This window comes from Juglans microcarpa x Juglans regia, chromosome 4S, assembly GCF_004785595.1.
Source record: "Juglans microcarpa x Juglans regia isolate MS1-56 chromosome 4S, Jm3101_v1.0, whole genome shotgun sequence".
In the NCBI taxonomy this organism is placed as follows: Eukaryota; Viridiplantae; Streptophyta; class Magnoliopsida; order Fagales; family Juglandaceae; genus Juglans; species Juglans microcarpa x Juglans regia.
The window spans coordinates 5,952,568-5,974,778 of record NC_054601.1 but is presented as its reverse complement, the minus strand read 5'-3'; the positions used below and the strand labels follow the sequence as shown (position 1 = coordinate 5,974,778).

Genomic DNA, 22,211 nt, shown 5'->3' with positions numbered 1-22,211 from the left:
TTGGAAGCGCCCCAGAAAATAATCAGCCAAATTGATTTTTTTTATTCTAGTTATTTCAGTCTCAGTGAACTAATTTTTTTTTATACGAACTTATTGTATAAATAGTAGTGAATTGAGATGATAGAGTGAAATATGTGGAATCCACTTAAGATGGATTTAATGTGTTTGGATGTTAAAATATGTTAAAATATTAATATGAATTTAGATGTATTTATAGAAAGTTAAAAAAGATTATGGATCCGGTGTGTAAAGAGGTGTTAAGTTGAAAAAAGTTATAGGTTCCACATGTAAAAAGTTTTTGAATTGATATGAGTTTAGTGATTTGAAAATTGGATGTTTAAATATTAAAAATAGTCTAAATCTAAACCGAACTCAGCTAAACCAAACACAGCCGTAAACTTTTTTTTAAAATACTAAAGAAATGAAAAATATTTTTTATTCTAAATTTTATTATTTTCAATAACACTGGTTGATATGGTATATTTTAGATAAAAACATCACTAAATATTGGTGGAGATGACAAAATCTATAATGAAAAACATTATTGTTAGAAAGAAAGAAGTTACGAAAATAATGCCGGTTGCAACAAGAAGTTAGAAATGAACCCTCCAACTTTCTTATAGTTCCTACAACAAAGCAAATTGATCACAATTACAACACAAGCATAACAACCAACCTCAATTTGTGAAACTAAGATTTAAAAGGCTGCAGTGTTCTCTGGGAAAATTGGGGAAAAGATATGCAAGGATTCTGCCTGAACCGCTCTAATGATTACAGTATTCTTTCTCCATCTTCTTGTCAGCTGCTAAAGAGGATGTACAAGGAACATTCAATAGAAGAAAGCTGATGCACCAGTACAGATTCATCTCCTCTGAACTGAAAGCAATTCCACAGAAAAGCATGTCCTGATCATAAGCCGTGTGAAGGCTCATCCCAATAGATGGTGGCTGCAAGTCGCCTGACCGGCTGAAAAAGAGTTTTGAGTCCCTTGTTACAATTCAATAGATATCGAATGCTCCAACCCTTCCAACATAAGAAGGTAAGTTCCCAAAGGTAATATCTTTAGTCCATGATCATTTACAATGCTAAAATGCTTGCATGGGTCAATTCCCATAATCAATTGGACAGCACTCGAAGATTTTGTGTGCACGCGGGTAAATCCAATTAAAGTTTTCCGTGGGGCTCCCCTAATTGGAGCGGATGCTCGACCAAATAACATTATCACATGGCTGCCATCCATATCCCCGTGGTTGAAGACTGAGATCTGCACTTCAAATTTTACATGATTGCAGGATGTTATCTCATCAACTGGCATATAATCGATCCCATCTAATGTCTGGCTAGTCATTCTTTTACTAGGACCAGCCTTGCTGGTATCAGTCGATAAAACTACTTTGTCCGGCACCAACATGAATTTGTAGCTGTACTTGGAATAGCTCAATCCATATCCAAATTCATATACCACCTCTCCAGTATAGAACCGATAAGTTCGTCCTGGATAGCCACGTGAAGGGTCAGGTCGCAAGCTCATGTCATTCATTGGCACACTGATAAATGATTCAGGATACCAAGTGATCGAAAGTCGTCCACCTGCTTTTTGCTAACATCAGTCAATAAATCTCTTTATGGCAAAAATAAGTGAATATTAACTTTTAAGACACCATTCAAGTGACAAACCTGGATTGAACTCTCCAAAGATGGTATCTGCAACCGCTTGCCCACCAGCCTCACCAGGGTATCCTATCCAGAGAATGCTTCCAATTCGTGCGTTTACTTTGGCAAATGATATATCAATCGGTCCACCGCCAAGTAGAACCAAAATAATAGGCTTTTCGCTTGCAGTAGAAACTGCAGAGATGAGATCCATCTGTCTACCAGGAAGGAGAAGGCTCGCCCTGTCACTCCCTTCATCTTCTTGGGACAGATCAAGCCCAGCAACCACAACTACTGCATCAGCTTCTCTGGAAATTCGAACAGCTTCTGCAAACCCCTTACTGGAATTGCATCGTGTGTCACCACAACCACTAGCATAATTAGTTTTGATGCAGTGTTGTAGTCCCTCGAAAAGGCTTGTTGGATTACACGGCACACCTATGCATTATGAAACCCATTAAAAATTGACTTCAAACTTTAAGGGAAAAAAAACTAGGAGACAAGCTATCTTTTTCAGAGAAACCTGTGTAGTCACCACCCAATTGGCTGGAACTATTTGCTGAAGGCCCAATAATGGCCAAGGAGGTGATAGCCATTCGATTTAATGGCAATAAATTATTCTCATTCTTTAAAAGCACAATTCCCTGCCTTGCAGCATCTAGTGCCAAGTTCCGGTGTTCCAGAGTACATACATCTTCTCTTCCCAAATTCCCATAGTTACCCTTAGCAGGGTCTCCATTGAAAAGGCCAAGAAGAAGTTGTACTGAAAACAAATTTGAAACAGCTCGGTTTATGTCCTCCTCCTGAATCTTCCCTTGCTCAAGTGCCAACTGGGTATATCGTGACAAATACGTGCCACAATTTATATCCATTCCTGGTTTCAAAAGCTTTTTCAGAAACTTTTTGTGTGAAGACTAAAGTATCAGAGAGACAAAACGTTCCTTGCTTGTGAATAAAAAATGTGGGGATGTTTGACACCAACGAACATGCCTTAGATTAAACGTCTGGATATGGTCACAAAAACTTTCTATCTACCTACGGGCCTCCTCCCTCATTCAGTGATAAACCTAAAGACTAGTTTCCTCAAGGAATATGTGCTTTTTATTGATTTCAGAAGCAAATATTCAACGGCTAATTTTTCGTGATGAAGGCTCACAAGAGGTGCTTGCCTCTAACATCAAGGCTAGCCTCAAAACATCGTCATCTCTTACATTGGCCAACCCAGTTACTTCAAACTCTTTGCAAGCATATGCCAAAGTAGAACTTATTTTTAAAGGTTTTTTTTTTCAATTTCCCAACCCCTAAAGAAAGAAAGATACATAAAGGTCTCAGTTCTTTTAAGTCACACCAAATTTTTAACCTTTTCAAGTGCAAAAGCAAAATAGTTTTTGAGTTTATATACAAACACACACGAATGCGTGTAAAATATATAAATTGTCAGCAACCACTCATTTCACCGGAGTCAATTCTTGGAAATGAAGATACTTGGGGTTGTAAGTCATGATCATGCCTCTAGAATCTGGTAATGGTACAGTGATCATTAACAAGCATCAAATTTCAAATGCATACCCATTGTGAATTTTTTTTTCCTATAATCTAATCACACCATTTACACGAAAACCTGACCTGCTTTAATGACATTAGCAACTGCATCTTCAGGAGATTTCGTGTATTTATGATCTTCATAAATTACAGCAACAGCATCACAGTCTGAGGTGATGTATCTGAAATTTCCATAAAAAGTTCGTTACACACAACGCTCACATCACCAATTCATTAAGATGGCAACTTTGAAACACAAGCTTGTGATGTTAGTGCATACCCTTTGAAGCCCCATTCCTTGCGAGCTCTCTGTAGGAGATCACGATGTGCACACGAAGGCATTCCATTGACTTCATTATATGAACACATCAAACAAGTGGCTCTGCCTTCTTCAATGCAGCTCTGAAATGGCGGCTGGTATGTATCCTCCATATCCTGCTTAGAGACCTGAAAAATAGCAAAAGCCAGCACAGGACAAAGAAAAGGAAACCAAATCACATCCTCCGCTTCATTACCACAAAAAGGCTTTCAGTGTATTTTATTCAGGACTTTCTGTTTTTACTAAATTCAACATCAAGAAGAACTGTGTTCGCGCTGTCAGATGTGCCTGCATATGATCAAGATTGGCTTCAATTAAAAGAACTTCAATAGACTGAGATCGATAACACTAATTATATCCTGATTCTTACTACAGGAAGACCATAAAAGGCTACAATAGAAAACCCAGTATGCTATTTTGAACAATAACTCAATAGTTACCTACAAAGAACCCATGAGTTTGTGCTGGAAGCCGAAACTCGGATAGGTTTTTGAGTTTTTCCAACAGCAATCCAGGGTGACATAAAAAAAATGGAACCTCTTCCTTACCATGGCATTGAAGCTAAAACTACTGAAATTCCCCCAATTCTCCAAATCATAAGCAGTATAATGCTTGCAACAAGCAGATGCCATGAACCCACCATCCACACCACCCAGATCCTCCCCTTGCAACCCCTTCACATATTCAACGGCATAAGCACTCGCCACCATCGGATCCTCGCCCGGCGTCTCTTGCCCTCTTCCCCATCTGGGGTCCCTGAATATATTAATGTTCGGCGCCCAAAAAGTCAACCCAGACTGACCCTCATTGTGCATGGCCCTCCCTTCAACCCCAGCAGCCCGCCCAACCAAAAACCACAAACTTCTATTAAAAGAAGCCGCGGAAAGCAAAACCTGAGGGAATGCCGTCGCGGCTCTAACTGGGCCACTGAAAGAGACACCAGGACCGTTTGAAGCTATGCCATGGAGGGACTCAGACCACCACTCATAAGCAGCTAGGCCGAGCCTGGGTATGGCAGAGGCGTTATTGGATAGGAGTTGGACCTTTTCTTGTAGAGTCAAAAGGGCTATGAGGGATTGAACTCTGATTTCGATGGGGAGGGAGGTGTTGCAGAAGGGGTAAGAGTGGTGCGGTGGGGCACAGGAAAACCTGGGATTTGAGGATTGTGGGAGCGTCGTGGATGTTATTGGTAAGACAGAGATTGGGTAAAAGATACTGAGGAGCTTGAGAAGTAGGAGTGTAAAAATTATTGCTTTCCACTTCCATTGCCATATTTGGAGCATTGTGCAGCCGCTGAAACTTGCTTACGCTGCCCTTGGAAGTTTGGGAACCGAGTTTCTGCGATGGCTTTCCTCAAGATCCTGGTTGTTATACCGACTCTCGTTTGACTTCAGGGAATAACAGAAACTCGCAAGTCCAACGTAGGAGAGACAGACGTCACGTGGAATCTAGCCCCGCTCTATACAGTACAATATTAAAATTTAAAATGGACTGCTAGGTTAACTACCAAACGTGCCAACTAAACTAATACTGAATCTTTTTATTTTTTACTTTTTTTAATTATTTTTAAACATCTTGGATTATTAAAAAAGATATAAATATAAATATAAATTCACTAATAATCATTTCATTAATCATTAAAAATAAATAAAATATATAAATGAGCATATTTAATTTATATATTTGATAGTTATACTATTATTTTTCTATTAAAATATAAAAAGAAATAAATAATGATAATACTATAATTTTATCAAATTATTACATAATCCGCGGTAGAATTGCTAGAATACTATCACGGAATCACGCGTGCATCATCTCCGCTGTGAATATGGTATGATCCAATTTTAATAAATAAATAAATAAATCTTGTGAAAAATGTTATTTAGCTCCTCAATGTTATTCGCTCAAAGTTATTGCTTGAGTATTTTCTTTTACTTAATAGTTAAGGAAGTAATTATTAGTAAAATTATATATATTTTAAATTTTTTCATAATGGTTAAAGATATTATAAAAATATATAAAAGAAAATAAATAAATAAATAAAATATATTTTTACTAGTTGTATGCCCATGGTAAACCATGGGCGGCCGCTAGCATTACCCTATGTTAGTATTGTCAAAATTTATATTTTACTTAGATTTATAAATACTTTTTTAATTATAAAAAAAAGAGAATTGAAGTGAAAATAAAACTAAATTGATAGGATGACATGTCACCAATCGACAACCTTAGGCATGGTTGGATAGTAGGAGCATCGCATTTCAATTCAACTCATTTTATTTTAATATTCAAACAACACAAATATAAATACTTTTTAATTTTAAATTTTCAACTTTTTTATGTAATTCTTATATAATCATTACAACTTTTTCAAACTTGCAAATAAAATTCAAAAAATAATTTAATCTTTTCAAATCTCATAACAAAAATTATATTCTAACAATATTTTAATTTTATAATATTTTTAAGACAATGCATCTCGGATCAAGAGAGTGGACCGAGAAGTGTCAATCAACTTTTTTATTTTTATTTTTTTTGTTTTATTTTCAACTATTTTTTGTACATCTTAAAAAAAACTAAAACATAAAAAATACCAATTCACTTATAATTACTGCATTAATTATTAACTAAAAATAAAAATAAAAAATACAATAGATCAAGAATCAAGATTATGGTCCCAATCCTCGGTTCAAGAAGCATCTTTCATATTTTTATTCAATTTTTTTCTCTTATTTTTCAAAATTCCATAAAATATCTCAATTCAAACAATTTTATTACTATTCTCAAATCAGTTTATTATTATTCAGATATTATCTCATTTCATTTTATTATCCAAACACATTTGTTAACATCGTGTTTTGCAAATATTTGGGTCAGGCTCCGACAATTCAGGTCTTCTGAAATTGGCCTACAAAAGATGGAAAGAATACAACTAAGAAAGGGCGGCCTCAGGGCCGAGTAGTCTATGATGCCAAAATTAATAAATATTCTTAAAAGGTTGTAAATAAATAAAAAAAAGTTTAGGGATCAGAAAGAGTATTCTCGTACTTGTGACCTGCTATTTATATTATAAGCCTAGGGGACAGATAATGCCTGCCCCATGGAGTCTGCGTCATTCGTACTGTTCCCTGTGTCAAAGTTCTTTAATGAGGCGTGGCTCTGCAACGATGTCATTAATGTGGCATGTAGTTCGAGTAGTAGTGCCATTAATGCAGAGTAGTTTTCCGATTTCCTTCTCAGACAATATCTTTGGTGGTCCATTGATATCTTTCCTATCAGAAAATCAAGAGTTTCCCGCATATTACGCTTACTATGCGGACGGGTACTTGAGAGTTGGATACTACTTGAGAGGCCTTCAAATAGACAAGTCTTAACCCCTGCAACACTCTTTCTCTTGCAGGTTGCGACCAGAGAACCCTACCCCATGGGTCAGGTTGGAGATTGTTTGTTCTAGGTTGGGCCTTCGGTTTTACTTCCTTTAGCTTTTATTTACAGGCCTACTGGGTTTAAAAGGGGAGAGAAATCCCCTTACACTAATTATTACAATTTTCACAAACTTTCAAACAAAAAATAAAAAATAAATCAACTTTTCAAATCCCGAAATAAAAATAATATTATAAAATAATATTTTAATAATATTTTAACTTTATAATATTTTTTATTCAACTTTTTTCTCCCTCATTTTCTAAAACTTAAAAAATATTCAACTCAAATTATCTCACTACTATTTATAAACTATCTTACTATTATTTATAAAAGAAATAATATTGGGACCAGCCCCCTATTTTAGGACATCCGGATCACACCTTACGTGTCCCCAAGTAAAATGACCAAAAAACCCCCACAACAAAACCCAAAACCCATCTTGCTCCTCAATCCCATGTCACTCGAGTCCCCACCCCTTGCCCATCCTCTCCCCCCACCCCCACCACCCAGAATCGCCATCGTCTCCCTCACTCGCAATTCGCATCGCATTCTCTCCCCCACTCGTACCCCCCGTAGGCCAAATGAGAGGCATGACTGAGCATGGAGGGCTGGAGGAGGTGTGGTGGAGCTAGTGGTGGCTGAGGGAGATTCGAGGTGGTGACTGGAGCCGTGGGTGGCGACATACAGCTCGGTAAGGGGCATACCCTGTATGGGTGAAACCCATTTCGGGAAAGAGAGGGAGAGGGCTGTCGTGCTCAACGGGACTAGGGGAAGGTCAAGGGGCTCGGTGGTGCTCAACGGTGGGGTTGGAGGTTGACGACGACGGCAATAGCAGCAGCAAACCGTGTAGGAGAACCCATTTTGAGTTTCGCATGGGGGCACTATGCGTTGGGCTTTCGTGGAGGTTTGAATGTGGCTGGAGGTTGCCGGCACGAAAGGGAGCCAATGGTGGTGGGCGATGACACTGCAAGTGGTGCACGGCGAGACTGGGTGAGACAGTGAGCGAGAGGGAATCGAGTGGGGAGGGAAAAATTGACGCCACGTTATAAGGTGTTTAAAGAGTGCAATGCTTCAAGGGCTGATGTATAATACTACTTTTTATAAAATTTTTATCTCACTCTCAAATGCTTAGACTTTTTCAATGCCATCTCTAAAATCTACCATATATTTACTTAAAAGGATTCATATTTTGATGTTTAAGTACGAAACTCCTTAAAAAAAAAAAAAAAAAGTTAGGAATTTGAGAATATGAAGATCTTGATCCTATGACCGCCCCTAGTTATTTTTTCATGATAACATGTTGCTAAAAGTGATCGGTTCTGTTTGCTTTGAGAAAAAATGGAGAAAAATATAGAGAAAAAACTACTGCTCGGAAGAGGGATAGTTTTGGACGGCGGGAGGCGTTCTAGATCCAAAAGACGGCGCCAGAACTCGAGGTCTGCCGGTGAGGAATTCTAATGACGGCGGGAGAGGCCGCACGATGGGTCTGTTTTCTTTTCTTTCTTTTTTTTTCTATTTTTTTTAAGCATGGAGTCTGTTTTGGAGGACAGGGACGATGGGTTGGTTTTCGTGTTGTTTTTTTTTTTTTTTTTAATTCACCTGGCATGCCACGTAAGGATCCTTCCCAGTCGGTAAAAAGTTTTGTGGAAAGTTTATGTGACTGTAGCATGACCCATTTTCGATTATAGTATATTCTAAAAAGGGAAAGACAACGTACGATTTACTATTTATTGTTTAAATAAATTCAGAGACAGGACAGGAGGCCCCAACACGGAACACTCTTAACACAACCCCCCCCCCCGCGCATACCTGTCACCTTTTGCATTCCTCTCGTTATTCCGTTGTTCGCTAGACTCACTGGATTTCAATTCTCTACGGCTCGCTTTTCCTCTCTTTCTGACCTAACAATCACATTTTCCAATCCGAACCCTCCGGCGAAGGAGAAGTCCTTCAGATTGAATATTAATTAAAGCTGAGAAAATCTTCGTTTCGTCTGCATTTTTCTTAGCGAAGTATGTCGTTCTTCTGTTGCGAATACTGAGATTGAGTTCGAGGGGGGGAAAATATAACATTGGGAGTGGGATAGAGAGATAGAAAGATGGCGGTGAGGAAAATAGGGAAGTACGTGGTGGGGAGGACGATTGGCGAAGGAACCTTTGCCAAGGTGAAGTTCGCTCAGAACACGGAGACTGGTGAGAGCGTAGCCATGAAAGTTATCGATCGTAATACCATTATCAAGCGCAAGATGATTGACCAGGTTGCTCTTCTTTTCAAACCAACCTAACTGAAATTCTCTGACGAACTATGCCTCTCTCTCTGTGAAAAATCATACGAAATCGGACGGTCTAGATAATCTTCTTTAAATTTGCTTGCAGAAACATAATAATTTAGCAGGACCCAAATAAACAATGGTAGCTGGTCTGTTAGAGATTTTGTGTGCTTAATATTGTGAAGTATCGGATTAATTTCTCCAGCTCAGTGACCAGCACTCAAGTTTTAACAAGGGCTCGAGTACTGAATTTTCCAGATAACACATAAAAGTGTAATTAAGATCTATACTTTCATTCGATTTGAGTTTTTATTCCTGAGCAACAGTTACGAAATAATACATAAATGGACTAAGAAGGAGTCTGCTTCAAATTTGCATTTCATTTGTCGTGGGCGATGTTCTTGCATATCTCCCGGATACTTGGGCTCTTGCCTATAAGAATTCTTATGATCAATAAAATTTTGTTTACGAGGGAGATGTCTTTTTATTATAATCTTTCAGCTCAAGAGGGAGATATCTATAATGAAGCTTGTCAGACATCCTTATGTTGTTCGTCTTCATGAGGTATGCATATACTATTTGTTTTATAAAGTTCTCTTTGTGGGCATCAACGATATAGTCATTTTAATGCTCCACGAGGTTTATTATTTTTTCTCATCAGTGTCTTATGCATTCTCTGACTTATAGTGTTCTTTTGTGTAGGTTCTTGCAAGCCGTACTAAGATTTATATAATCTTAGAGTTCATTACAGGTGGTGAATTGTTCGATAAAATAGTAAGTAGCCTAATATTAGATCAACGGCCATAGATGGACTGATCCTTTTTCTTTTTCTTTTTCTTTTTTTTTAAATGATTTATTGTCTTTCTTTCACTTTTGTATTAAGTGATGATGTTGTAATGATTATGCAGGTACGTCATCGACGACTTAGTGAAGCCGAATCCCGGAGATACTTTCAGCAGCTCATTGATGGTGTGGATTTTTTCCACAGCAAGGGAGTCTTCCACAGAGACTTGAAGGTTTTTCTTGGCTGGCATTTGGAAAGCACTTGTAGATTTTTAGTTTCGAAAAAATCTTACAATTTTTTATTTCATTTTACAGCCTGAAAATCTTTTACTGGATTCTCAAGAAAACATCAAGATTTCAGATTTTGGTTTGAGTGCATTTCCAGAACAAGTAAGATTATTGTTGAAGTTATCAGTATCTCTGTTTTTTTCCCTTTCAAATATAACATATATGTCAGAATTGATATGAAACGGGTTGATACTTGGTAATGTTTGCACATAGGGAGTTAGCCTCCTTCGAACAACATGTGGGACTCCCAACTATATAGCACCTGAGGTAATTATAAGGGTAGCTTGCTTCTAAATTGGGTTTAACATAATCTGAGTTAAAAGTCTATATATTTCTAAATGCATGCTTGTCTATCGATTATCTTCATTTGTTGCTCTAGGTTCTTGGTCACAAGGGTTATGATGGTGCTGCGGCGGATGTTTGGTCCTGTGGCATCATCCTTTACGTTCTGATGGCAGGATATCTTCCATTTGATGAGTATGATCTCACCACGCTATATAGTAAGGCATGGACTATTGCCACGAGTACCATTTAATGATTATCCATGTAGATAAGTGGCTTTGCAAGTTGTAATCAGCAAGTTTTTCTCATAATGAGTGTAAAAGTCTTCAAACAATATTTCCTTTGATCATGAAAACTGTGTACTTTGACAATATGGAGTGAATAATAGTCCAATTGCCAGAGGTTATTTTGTATTGCGGAAATAGTGATCAAGCAGTCCTGTGGACTGCAATATTTGCTGGCAAGGAAAGTAAAAAATGTTCCCTGGTCAATAATTTAGTTTGTCCCTAAATGTTGTTATAAGTGCACTTCCTTGTGAGTGCTGGTGTTCATCTCATTTGTCAGTCCATATCTGAAGATATCCTGCTTCCTCTAATGTGCATTTCCTCAAAGCTATTAGACTTTCATATCGGTATCTCTTTTTAACTGTTTTCTGCAGATTGAGAAAGCAGAATTTTCATGTCCATCTTGGTTTCCAGTTGAAGCAAAATCCTTGATTCATAGAATTTTAGACCCAAATCCTCGAACTGTAAGTATTGGCTCTTTGACAAGACATTGCTTTTTATATGATCATTTGCACTTTCTCTTGGCTGCATCTGATAATTAGGACAAGCTCAGATGCGATTGTCAATATATGGTTTGGAATCAAGTCGATGAAATGTTGTAAAAAGCATGATAGTATGAGTTGTTGGGGCAACATAAAGGCAAAAGGAGGAATGTTATTGTTACTGTTCTCCTCGCATACTCAACAGCACCAATGCTTTGGGTAATTAGAAATCTGACTTGTTCTATATGGTGATTGACCCGAACTCTAAGCCTGCATTGAGAAAAGCCCATTTTGACTTCATCTTCACTTTTCCCATTCTATTATTCTCTACTCTTCCCATCACTTTTTTATGCTTTTCCTTTGAAAAACCAATTCACGTTGTGAAGGGAAAGGGATTACTGTTCGATCAAGGGTGGATAAAAATGCTTAGAAAAATAGACTGGCTGTAGCATCCATAGCTCTTCAGTGACAGATTGACTTCCTTTTCCTTAATGGAAGGCTTGAAACATTATTTATTAGTCATATTAGGTGACAGATGGAGCCAAATTGGCGTCACTAATTGGACTGATTGGCATCATTGAAAATCATCTGTGCCATACCTTGTCTAACTGCAGCAGCGATAATGGTAGAATACCAACAGAATCACCATAAAGCATCCCCCCTTTTTATGGTCTAGGAGGGCCATAATTGACCCTAGCTATTCTGATTTAGCTGCAGTTTGATGTAACATCAATTTCGTTCTCCCCTATCAAAGGGTAATTATCATGATATTACCTGGTGAACCATGACAATATCATCTCCTATCAAATGGCTTAATCATTTTATGTTATTTGAATGATCTGTTTCCTATTCGCATTGCCTTATCACACTGGATAACTAATGTTGGGTACAGGGTCATTTTTTCATACATTTGTTAGTGTATTGGTTCCCTCACTAGTAAGTTCCCTCTATCTGATCTTAGTAATTCCAGTAAAAGTGTCACAGTGCAGCCGACTTCTTTGATCTAGTTACTTTTGGCTCTGGTTTGTTTTTGAAAACTTCCTTCTGTCCTGTGCAGCGTATTACTATTGAACAGATCAGGAATGATGAATGGTTTAAGAAGGGTTATGTTCCTGTCGGACTTCTGGAATATGAAGATGTAAACCTTGATGATCTAGATGCCATTTTTTATGATGGAAAGGTTGGTAAGGATTTCAAAAGCTACATATTCTTCCCTTTTATGATGTCTGCTCTGATTAGGATTTAATATGCTATTCATTGCTGTTGTCATGAAGATTTGCATTTTTTTTTATTGTGTCATAACTGGGAAAGTTTGTTGCCAAATTCTCTTACAATAAGTGTTGCTTGATATGAACCCGTGGAAATGAAATCCCTTGAACCCACAATCAATTTGAAAACTCACCCAAGAAAGCCAAAATCAATTAGGGCTTACTATTGTGATTATGTGATTGAAGGCCATGGACTTACTTATTTCTTTAAGGGGGCTTATTTTATTAGTTATAGGAATTAGTCTAAAATAATTGGGTTTGAGGATGCTTTGCCCACATATATTGTAATTATGTAGCAACCTTTGAATATGCTATCTTTTCTTATCTTCTTCTTCTTCTTCTTCTTCTTCTTCTTTTTTTTTTTTTTCAAATTTTCTTTTCTTTTCTTTTCTTGCTAGACTCGTTCCAAGTGGATTGCACCAATCCTTGCATTGCTTTCTTGATCTTCTTACCTCTTGATCTTGTAATTGGCCTATCTGGAACTTGCAAAGGATCTTTAAATCTAGGCCCACTTTGGTTCCCATCATTGCTCCTACTCATGAAGCGCAAAGGGTAGGATGGGGACAGATCATTCCTGATCTCTACCATCCCACCCACTCAATCCAATATCTGCTGCAGTTATATTTTTCTAGATGGCATCCTCCTCTCCTGATTTATATTCCTCCCGCTACTTTCTAGAGTTCTATACATATACAAAAATCAGATTTTAACAGACTAGTTTTTCCTACACACTACTTTTCTCAATTTAAATCCAAGCCCATTTGGAATATGAACACTGCTATTCCTATCAAGTTTACCAAATCTCAAGTTGATTTTTTATAGGAGCTATCTTATCCCGTAAGTGCTCAAAATTAGTGGGGTGTTCATGCTGTTTTGGAACATTAAGAAATATGAATCTTTAGATCCAACACTTAATGACATCCTATCAATGCAAGTTTTGGGGGATAAGCTTGAGAAGTGAACAATAGACTTGGTAAGGTTTGACTTCTTGATTTGTTGGAGGTGTAGAGGTGATATTAACTAGTTCTACATCATACTTAGCAAAAAAAGACTAGTTCTACATCATGTGTAATTTGATGCCGTCTTAGATGACTGTTGAGAGCACTGGTTTGTGGTTAATTTATATGAAGAGATGGGAGATCAATTCCTTCATTTTAGTTTGTTTTCACATTCTCGTTCTTGGGTCAGATTCTTACAATTGAGCCTTGTGCTTTCAAAATAAGTTTTGTCCTGTTAGTGTGTTGCGAGGAGGTTGACCTGGTGTGTATTGGTATGCGGGCGTGTATGCAGGACCCATGCTGATATGTTGTATATTAGTTGCCCCTGGAACTTATGAGAATGTCAAGAAGTCATGCTGTCATTACTGAGTCTATAGTGCTACTGATTTCACCCTCAGGATATCAGTTTCTGCCCTGAGAGAGTGTATACCCTCTCTATACACTTAGTTGAAGTTGTATGTGTTGGGAACATTATTCAATCACCAATGACCATATGACAGATTAGATGACCATCAGTCAAGATACAACTGTTTATGCTGTTAAATTTTATCCTCTTCTTCAGTTTCAAATTAAATTAATTCATTGATAGATACTATACGCATTCAAGTTACCGATACACACACGAGTGCATGTGATTGTCCAACTCGGGGCTCCTTGCTTACGTGCATTGACTTGGCAATCATATGCTTTATTCTTTTAACACTCTCGAAATCATGATAACTGTAGGAACAAAGGGCTAAGAAGCCATGTGAGCCATGTGGGAAGGATGGCGTGGGTCCTTTGATTCTTAATGCCTTTGACTTGATAATTTTATCTCAAGGACTAAACCTTGCTTCGCTGTTTGATCGTGGCCAGGTATGGGTTAAGAAATTTTAATTGCTATGATTCAGTTTTATCTGATACCTACTTGAACAGTTCCTTCTTGGGGTGAATAAAATCTAAGATTATGTAGACCATCGTTTTACATGTTGAGCGGTGATTTGAAGACACGCACAAGAGCGTCCTACAGCCAACTTCTTGAAACCTCTACTATGGACATGGATATCTATGTCCAATTGTGAATTCAGATCAACAGATGTTTTTATCATTGTATTAGTGCTTCTTAGCATGTTAGAGAACCATGTAAGTGAGACAATGATGATAATTGTACTTGGTGGTAACTTATTATTAAAGGCAAACAACCTTTACACCTACGTGTTTCTTAGGTAAATAGTAAATAAAACTGGACATTGCTATGGGTTCTAAAATAGGTGTCAAACCTGCACTCTTTACTATAATGTTGCCAATCGACCTTGGGAACAAGTATCCCATATATGACGGACGAGGAACCACACACAAAATTGGAGCGGCTAATATTTTCTATACTTATTATCTCTGTTTGCTTCAATTTCACCTTCCATCAGTCAATGAGTGTATGTTTTGTGAAATATGTTGATAAATGATTTCTACTTCCATCAGATCTGTTTGAATTTCTCGCTCTCTCTCTCTGTGTGACAGGGCTTTATGAAGCATCATACACGCTTCGTTTCACAGAAGCCCGCAAAGGTCGTTTTATCAAGTATGGAAGTTGTTGCTCAATCAATGGGTTTTAAAACTCGCAAATGTGCCTGTAAGGTAGACCTCTCAGCATTAATTTATTGTTATGATACTCACTTTTTTGGTTTTTTCTGCTTTGATCACTCTTTTCTTTTTAATTTTGTTTTTTGACTGATATCAGTCTACTGATGATTGTCATATTGTCCCTTCTTTTCTGCTCTATAGATTTATAATTCATGTGGTAATAATCGTGCTCTATAGATTAGAGCTCATTATTACTATTTTACTTATAAAAAAAAAAGATTATAGCTCATTACGAGAGGATAATAATCCTGCCTATAGTACTTCCAATCTTTGTATGCTAAAATTGTGCTAAATTTCAGATGAGAGTGGAAAGTCTTTCAGCAAATAAGAAAAGTCAATTCTCAGTTATTCTGGAAGTAAGGTTTCCATCTTGATGACCTTCTAGATCTTTTCTGCTCTTTTCTTAATATATTAAATTTAAACTCAACTGTTTTGGCTGAAGATTTTTGAAGTTGCTCCGACATTTTTAATGGTGGATATTCAGAAAGCAGCTGGAGATGCTAGTGAATATCTCAAGGTCAGTGTCATCTAATTTACACGTCAGGTTGCCACACAGACCAGTCTCTTCGCCTCTACTGTTTCTTGGCTCTCAGATCATGATAAGGAAGTTTTCTCCTGTTGCAGTTTTACAAGAATTTTTGTTGCAATCTCGAGGAAATCATTTGGAAACCAACTAAAGATTCAAGCATATCAAAGATCACCAATCCAAAGAGTAAAAAACGTTGATTTTGTTTCCTGTGACAAAGATGATGTTGCAGAGGGTAATCTGGGATTGATCCAAAAGGACACTCAGACATCACAACAATGAGGTTAGGATTACAGCCGATCTAACTGCACTTCAATCATTCATTCCAGTGACCACTCCTCCCTCCTGCCGACGAGAGAGAAAAGAGAGAAGAATTACAGAGAAAGAGGAAGTAAGTGGGGTAAAAGTCTACTTATCTTAGTTTATTGATTCGCCAGCCAATCTATGGATTAACGGATTAGATTGTTGATGAAACTAAACGAATGTATCTTATAATCTTTAAATGAAAAATCATAGTTTAAGTTCAGAACTCTTGCTTCTTTTAAGTTTGAAGCTTGTATATATGCATGATAGCGTGAACGTAGAATTTCGAACTCAAGACGTCTGGTTTATACGGCTCACTCCAAGAACACTCCACTACCCTTTGGGGTTAACATCTTCTTTTCTTTTTATGGGGATGACTTCTCAATCCACTTTGTAAACTGCATTTCAATTGCGCTAATGACATGATATGTACAATTAGCTCTTTTTATTGGTAATGAAGTCATCCCCATATTAAAAAATATTGTGACTTCAAACATAAAGGTGTGTACCTCTTCACTAATAAAGGCATGTTTACATTAAGAGTTTTGCTACACTTAAGCCAGCGTGTTAACACATTATTTATAGTGGGACATTGTAACTTTAAAAAAATCAAAACACCAATCATTTTTTAGCACAGTTGATGTCCACATCAACGGTGTACCGGGCGTGTAAAAAATAAGGTTTATAACTAGATTTTCTCTGTATATATGGTTTTGCCTCTCAAGTGAAGTTGGACTAGGACAAAATAGTCGATTCTCCTAGGATTTCTATGGTGGCTTCCGTCGCCCACCAGGGGCTGGCGACAGGTCCTAGTGGCCCTCAAGATTGTATGAGGTAAAGATAGGAAGGGGTTGGGGAAAATCATCTTCAAGGGCGGCGTAGTTTGCTGAAGTGGTTGTCTCCAGGCCGCAAATTTTATCAAAGGTTGATATACCTCTACGTGAACCACATTTTAATGATGGAGAGATGTTTTTCGTCTTCTCCAAAGTGGAGATTAAACAGAAGGCAAAGCCTTTAAGATTTTTGGTGGCCTTAAAATTTTTGAGATGTCGCCCTTCGCTCGATCATGTGAGGAGTTTTATTAAAAATTGGTGGGGGCTGAAATCGATGTCGGTGGTTGGTCAGCTTTGGAATCCCAGGAATGTTTTGGTGCAATTGGCTAACGAGGAAGATTTTGTGACGGTGATGTCAAGGGGAAATGCGGAGATGGAGGAGGGAGTGCCGTATAGGGTGTTCCATTGGACATCGAATTTCAGTGAGGAAGATGATTCGCCGTTGGTTCCAATTTGGATTGCGCTCTTGGGTCTGCCTTCGAATTATTTTCATGTATTAATTTTGAAAAAGTATTGGTGGAGGGTCTAGAAGGTTTTTGAAGAGGGATAATGCTACGGCTTGTGTGACGCGTCCGGAGGCAGCACGTATTTGTGTAGAAATGGATGTTTCGAAGCCTTTAAGACACTCTTTCTGGCTTGGTGTCTCAGGACTTAAGAATAGTCATTTTCAAAAGGTGATTTATGAGGCGTTGCCTACATATTGTATCTGTTGTCAGAAGCAAGGACATGTAGAACAAAGATGTGGAAGACGCAATCATTCTGAGAAAACTGTTATACAAGCTGGTGGAAAGAGTAAGGGGGTAAAGACCATGCCAAACAGGTATGGAAGGTTGTAAGCGTTAAACATCCTGCTAAGAATCCACAATTGGTAGAGTTTGAGGTGCCGTTTGAGAGAAACGTGCAACGTGAGGCCTTGCTGCAGGGGATTAATTTACGTCGGAGTGAAGCTGAGAAGAATTATTTATCTGTGTTGTATGTGGATCCAAAAGGGGAGGTTCTTGAACATTGCCAACTAGGGGAGATTGCGGAACCTGTGAATGTGCCATTGGTTTGTGAAAATGAGTCTCTTTCTGTAAAGGTGCCAATGGTTGGTGATAAGGAGGTGGAAGGGATGAGTGGTGTGGATATGGAGAGTAGGTTTCATGTGGGCCTACGTGATGAGAATGGCAGTAGTTGGTATGATCTTACAAAAGATGAGGAAGAGCAAGCTGAATTTGCAGGGGACTCTGTCGAAATGCCTTCGCCAAGGAGTTCATTGAAGTTTATTGATGAAGCACTAGAATGTGAGTTAGTACAATTGGGTGGGAATGGGATCATGGGTGTTGATGGGGATCTACAAGGGGAGAATTTGTGTTGTCCGCTGTTTGATGAGGAATTTGATAAGGAAGTGGATGACATGGCTTTGAAGTGCTATGAGTCAAATTTGGAAATGAATTTGCCTTTGAAAAAAATCAAGGAGATGAAGAAGAAAAATTCTTTAGTAGTCTTGAGAAAGACTACTCGTTCGAATAAAAATCATTAATGGTAATGAATATTCTTACTTGGAATATTAGAGGAATTCTTTTGTCGAAAAATAAACTTTGGCGTATTTTGAATAAATACCGTCCTTTGGTGGTTGCACTTTTAGAACTTTTTCTATTAGCTAATAAATGTGGGAGATGGGCAAGGTAGATGCATCTTCCAAATTCTATTAATAGTGTTGTCGTTGGTGGCAAAGTTTGGCTTTTTTGGGCAGATGATTTTGATTTTGAGGTGGTTTCAATTTCTAATCAGGCAACTACAGGTTGGCTGGTGCAAGGAGATATTCGAGTTCTTTTTACTGTTGTTTATGCTAGTTGTTTCCAGCAGAAAATGAGGGAGTTGTGGAATTATTTGTGTAATCTTGATACGGAGAGTTTGCCTTGGTTTGTCTCGGGGGATTTTAATATTATCCGAAGTGATGATGAAAAAGTGGGTGGTTTATTTCGGGCTCCACGTGCAAAGTCGAATTTTAATACATGTATTCAAGACTGTGGAATTGTTGAGCTGCCTTGTGAGGGTCATCGACTATCTTGATGTAATGGAAGGTTAAGAGATCGTCGTGTTTAGGCTAAAATGGACAGGGTGTTTGTAAACACTCAGTTTTTTTCTGTTTTTGTGGATGCTCGAGTATTGTATCTTCCAAGAACATTGTCTGATGTTAACCAGTTTGCAACGTGAAAAAATAAGTGGGATTCAACCTTTTAGATTTCAGAGAATGTGGGGCATGCATGAGGATTTCTTGCTGTTTGTTAGAGGATGTTGGAGTGAGTCGAGGGAGGGCTATGCTATGGTCTAGATAAGTGGAAAGTTGAAGACTTTAAAAAGAATTTTACAAAAGTGGAATGTGGAGGTGTTTGGTAGAGTGGACTCCGAGCTGAAAAGTATTGAATCACGGTTGTTGACATTGGAGGATTCGTTCATTTCAAATTATTCTCCGAAATTAGAGCAGGAATTATTATGTTATAAATAAAGACATGTTCAATGGTTGCATAGGGAGGAGGTTTTGGGGTGCCAAAAGTCACGGATCAAATGGCTTACGAAAAGGGATTCGAACACAGCTTTCTTCCATGCGTATTCGAACACAGCTTTCTTCCATGCGTCGATGGGTGTTAAAAAGAAAAATAAGTTGATTGAGAGGGTATCATTAGCCAATGGACATATTCTCAACTCAGCAGAGGATGTTCATTCTGGTGCTGTGAATTTCTTTCAGGAACTTTTGACAACTTCGCCTGTTGAATGGGATGATGAGGCGTTAAGTTTGCTTGAGCTGGGGGTGTCTGCGTTGGCGAATGAGAGGCTGTGGAGGATGCCGTCGATGGAGGAAGTAAAGGATGCTTTTTGGTTGATTCCATAGGATGGTAGCCCGAGGCTGGATAGTTATTCGGCAAGTTTTTTCATTCTTTCTTGAGACGTTGTAAAGGATGATCGCTTGAAATTGATGTGTGAATTTTTTGAGGTGATGCCCATGACTAATTTCTTTGGAGCAACTAATATTGTTTTGAGTGGATGTACCAAGTTCTTTCACTCAGTTCCATCCTATTAATTTGTGCTTGGTGGCTTACAAAATTTTAGCGAAGATTTTGGTGATTTGATTGACACCGATTATTGAAGAAATTGTATCTCTGGAACAAGTTGCTTTTGTGCTTGGGCGTAGCATTTTTTATAATATCACTCTTGCACAGGAGTTCGTTCATGGGATGAATAGGAAATGTTGGGGAGGTAATGTGATGATAAAGATTGATATGGTGAATGCTTATGACTATCTAAGTTGGCGATTCTTGATGGAAGTGTTGCGGAGGTTGGGTTTTTGTGAGAAAGGGTGATTGATTATTTTTAATTGCATATCTTCTCTTGTTTATTCAACTATGTTGAATGGAAATACGAAAGAATTTTTTAAATAGTCTAGGAGTCTTCAGCAAGGCGATCCATTGTCCCCTTATTTATTTATTTTGGCGAAGAAAGTGTTATCTCGTATGATTTGTAAGGAAGTGTTGGGGAGAAATATTAAGCCTTTCAATCTGTGTGGTGGAACGGTGATTAGTCATATTATATGCTGATGATCTTCTATTGTTCTCTAATGGAGAGAAGCAATCCATCTAGAATATTATGCGTGTTTAGCAATCCTATGAGCATATGTGTAGACAATTGGTGAGCCCGAATAAATCTTCAATTTATTTTTCCTCTTCTTTTTCTTTGACAAGGAAGGAAGAAGCGATGGGAATTTCTGGTTTTACGGAAGGGGCTTGGCCTTATATTTATTTGGGTGTGCCATTACATGTGGGGAGATTAAGGTTAAGAATGTTTGATCATTTTCTTGCCAAAGTTCAGAAAAAGCTTGCGAGATGGAAGAGTAAACTATTATCGTTTGGTGGGAAGATTGTGTTTTTAAAACATGTGCTGAATAGTATGCCGATACATTTGCTTTCGAGGATAATTTGCCAAAAGGTGTTCTCAAAGGGTTGAAGACAATTTTCTCCAATTTTCTTTGGGGCTCAAATGAGGGGAAGAAAAAGCGAAAATGGGTTTCTTGGCGTTTGATTTTTCTACTTAGTAGCAAAGGGAGGTTTGGGCCTTCTTGACTTATCGGAAATTCAAGTTTCATTGCTCATGAAGTTTGCATGGAAGATGTTGAGTGGAAAGTCTATTTGGACTAAGTTTTTTAAAGCTAAATATGTGGGAAATTCTCATATTGCGTCTTTAGTTTCATCTACTAGAGGCTCTCAGTTTTGGAAGGGGTCGTTGCGGGTATTACCTCATGTTTTGAGTAATACAAGATGTTTAATTAGGTGAGGGGATGCCAGTTTCTGGTTCGACTATTGGTTGGGAGATGGGGTTGTGGGTGATGCAATAGGCGTGGTCGGTGATCCTGGTATCAAGCTGTGCAATTTGAGGAATGATGTTGGGTGGGATTTTTGTAAGCTACGTGAGCTTAAGTGATGAATTGGTGGAGAAAATTAGATGTGCACAAGTCTGGTTTAGAGAAGCTGATGATGTTTTTGTACAGATGCAGTCGGCGGATGGGAATTTCAGTACCAAGTCTGCGTGGACCTAATTAGGCATCATGGTACAGTTTGTATTAGGAGGAAAAGGTTGTGGCAGCGACAAGTTCTGGAAAAAAAAAAATGTCGCTTGTTTGTTGGCAAGCAAGGCTTAATGCTTTACCAATTGATAAGGCTATTAAGGGGCTAGGTGTGCCGATAGTTTCGAAATGTGATTATTGTGTGGAACCTAAGGTTGAAACTTTAGATCATGTGCTTTGTGATGGTGAGGGGCAAGAAATGTTTGAGATTTTTTTTGCAGCTAGTTTCGGGGTTCGGTTGCTGCAAGTGAGGTTGTGGCAGGGAGTACTTAATGTTTGGGGGTTGAGGGCAACGTCAAATTCTCAAGTGGGGTGGTTACGTGGTATTGTTCCTATTATTATTTTTTAGGCGATTTGGTGAGCTCGATGTGCAGCTTAGATGGAGGGAATATTGTTTGATTGGAGGGTTATTATCCGTATAGTTAAAGGATTTTTTCATGAAAATTTCCAGCTCACTTCGACATTTTAAGAAGTTGACTTCGAAATATGTTTTGTTGCTGCAAGAGTTTAATTGTCATGTAGTTCTTGTGGTGTTTAAACTCTATAGTGGGTAGCGTGGGCTAGGCCTGAGGTGGCGTATTTCAAGCTTAATGTAGATGGCAGGTCTGTTGAAAATCCAGGGCCTTCTGGAGGTGGAGGGGGAGGGCATTTGGGATCCTAATGGCAGGATATTGGTAGGTTTTGCACATCATTATGTCAGGCAACTAATATACTTGTTGAGTGTAGAGCTCT

General features: G+C 38.1%; 2 protein-coding genes across 3 annotated transcripts; one reads left to right on the top strand and one right to left on the bottom strand.

The window, feature by feature from the left end:
- Positions 1 to 565: 565 nt before the first annotated feature.
- On the bottom strand, positions 566 to 4,812 carry LOC121263213 (probable beta-D-xylosidase 6). Its single transcript, XM_041166045.1, has 6 exons — positions 4,063 to 4,812; positions 3,476 to 3,642; positions 3,280 to 3,377; positions 2,177 to 2,527; positions 1,678 to 2,091; positions 566 to 1,590 (listed from the first exon to the last, which is right to left on the bottom strand). The coding sequence occupies exons 1-6, from the start codon at positions 4,795 to 4,797 to the stop codon at positions 992 to 994; spliced, it is 2,364 nt and encodes a 787-aa protein (XP_041021979.1). The 5' UTR covers positions 4,798 to 4,812; the 3' UTR covers positions 566 to 991.
- Positions 4,813 to 8,666: 3,854 nt separating this feature from the next.
- On the top strand, positions 8,667 to 16,269 carry LOC121262944 (CBL-interacting serine/threonine-protein kinase 8-like). Of its 2 annotated transcripts, XM_041165651.1 has the most exons (14): positions 8,691 to 9,200; positions 9,714 to 9,776; positions 9,915 to 9,986; positions 10,121 to 10,228; positions 10,311 to 10,385; positions 10,497 to 10,550; positions 10,663 to 10,788; positions 11,224 to 11,313; positions 12,389 to 12,511; positions 14,324 to 14,452; positions 15,095 to 15,211; positions 15,517 to 15,573; positions 15,660 to 15,734; positions 15,842 to 16,269. In XM_041165651.1, the coding sequence occupies exons 1-14, from the start codon at positions 9,042 to 9,044 to the stop codon at positions 15,941 to 15,943; spliced, it is 1,350 nt and encodes a 449-aa protein (XP_041021585.1). In that variant the 5' UTR covers positions 8,691 to 9,041; the 3' UTR covers positions 15,944 to 16,269. The 2 variants fall into 2 exon arrangements, 1 of the variants encoding a protein (XP_041021585.1); XR_005940182.1 differs by lacking the exons at positions 15,517 to 15,573; positions 15,660 to 15,734; positions 15,842 to 16,269 and having other exon boundaries at positions 8,667 to 9,200; positions 12,389 to 12,515.
- Positions 16,270 to 22,211: the final 5,942 nt, after the last annotated feature.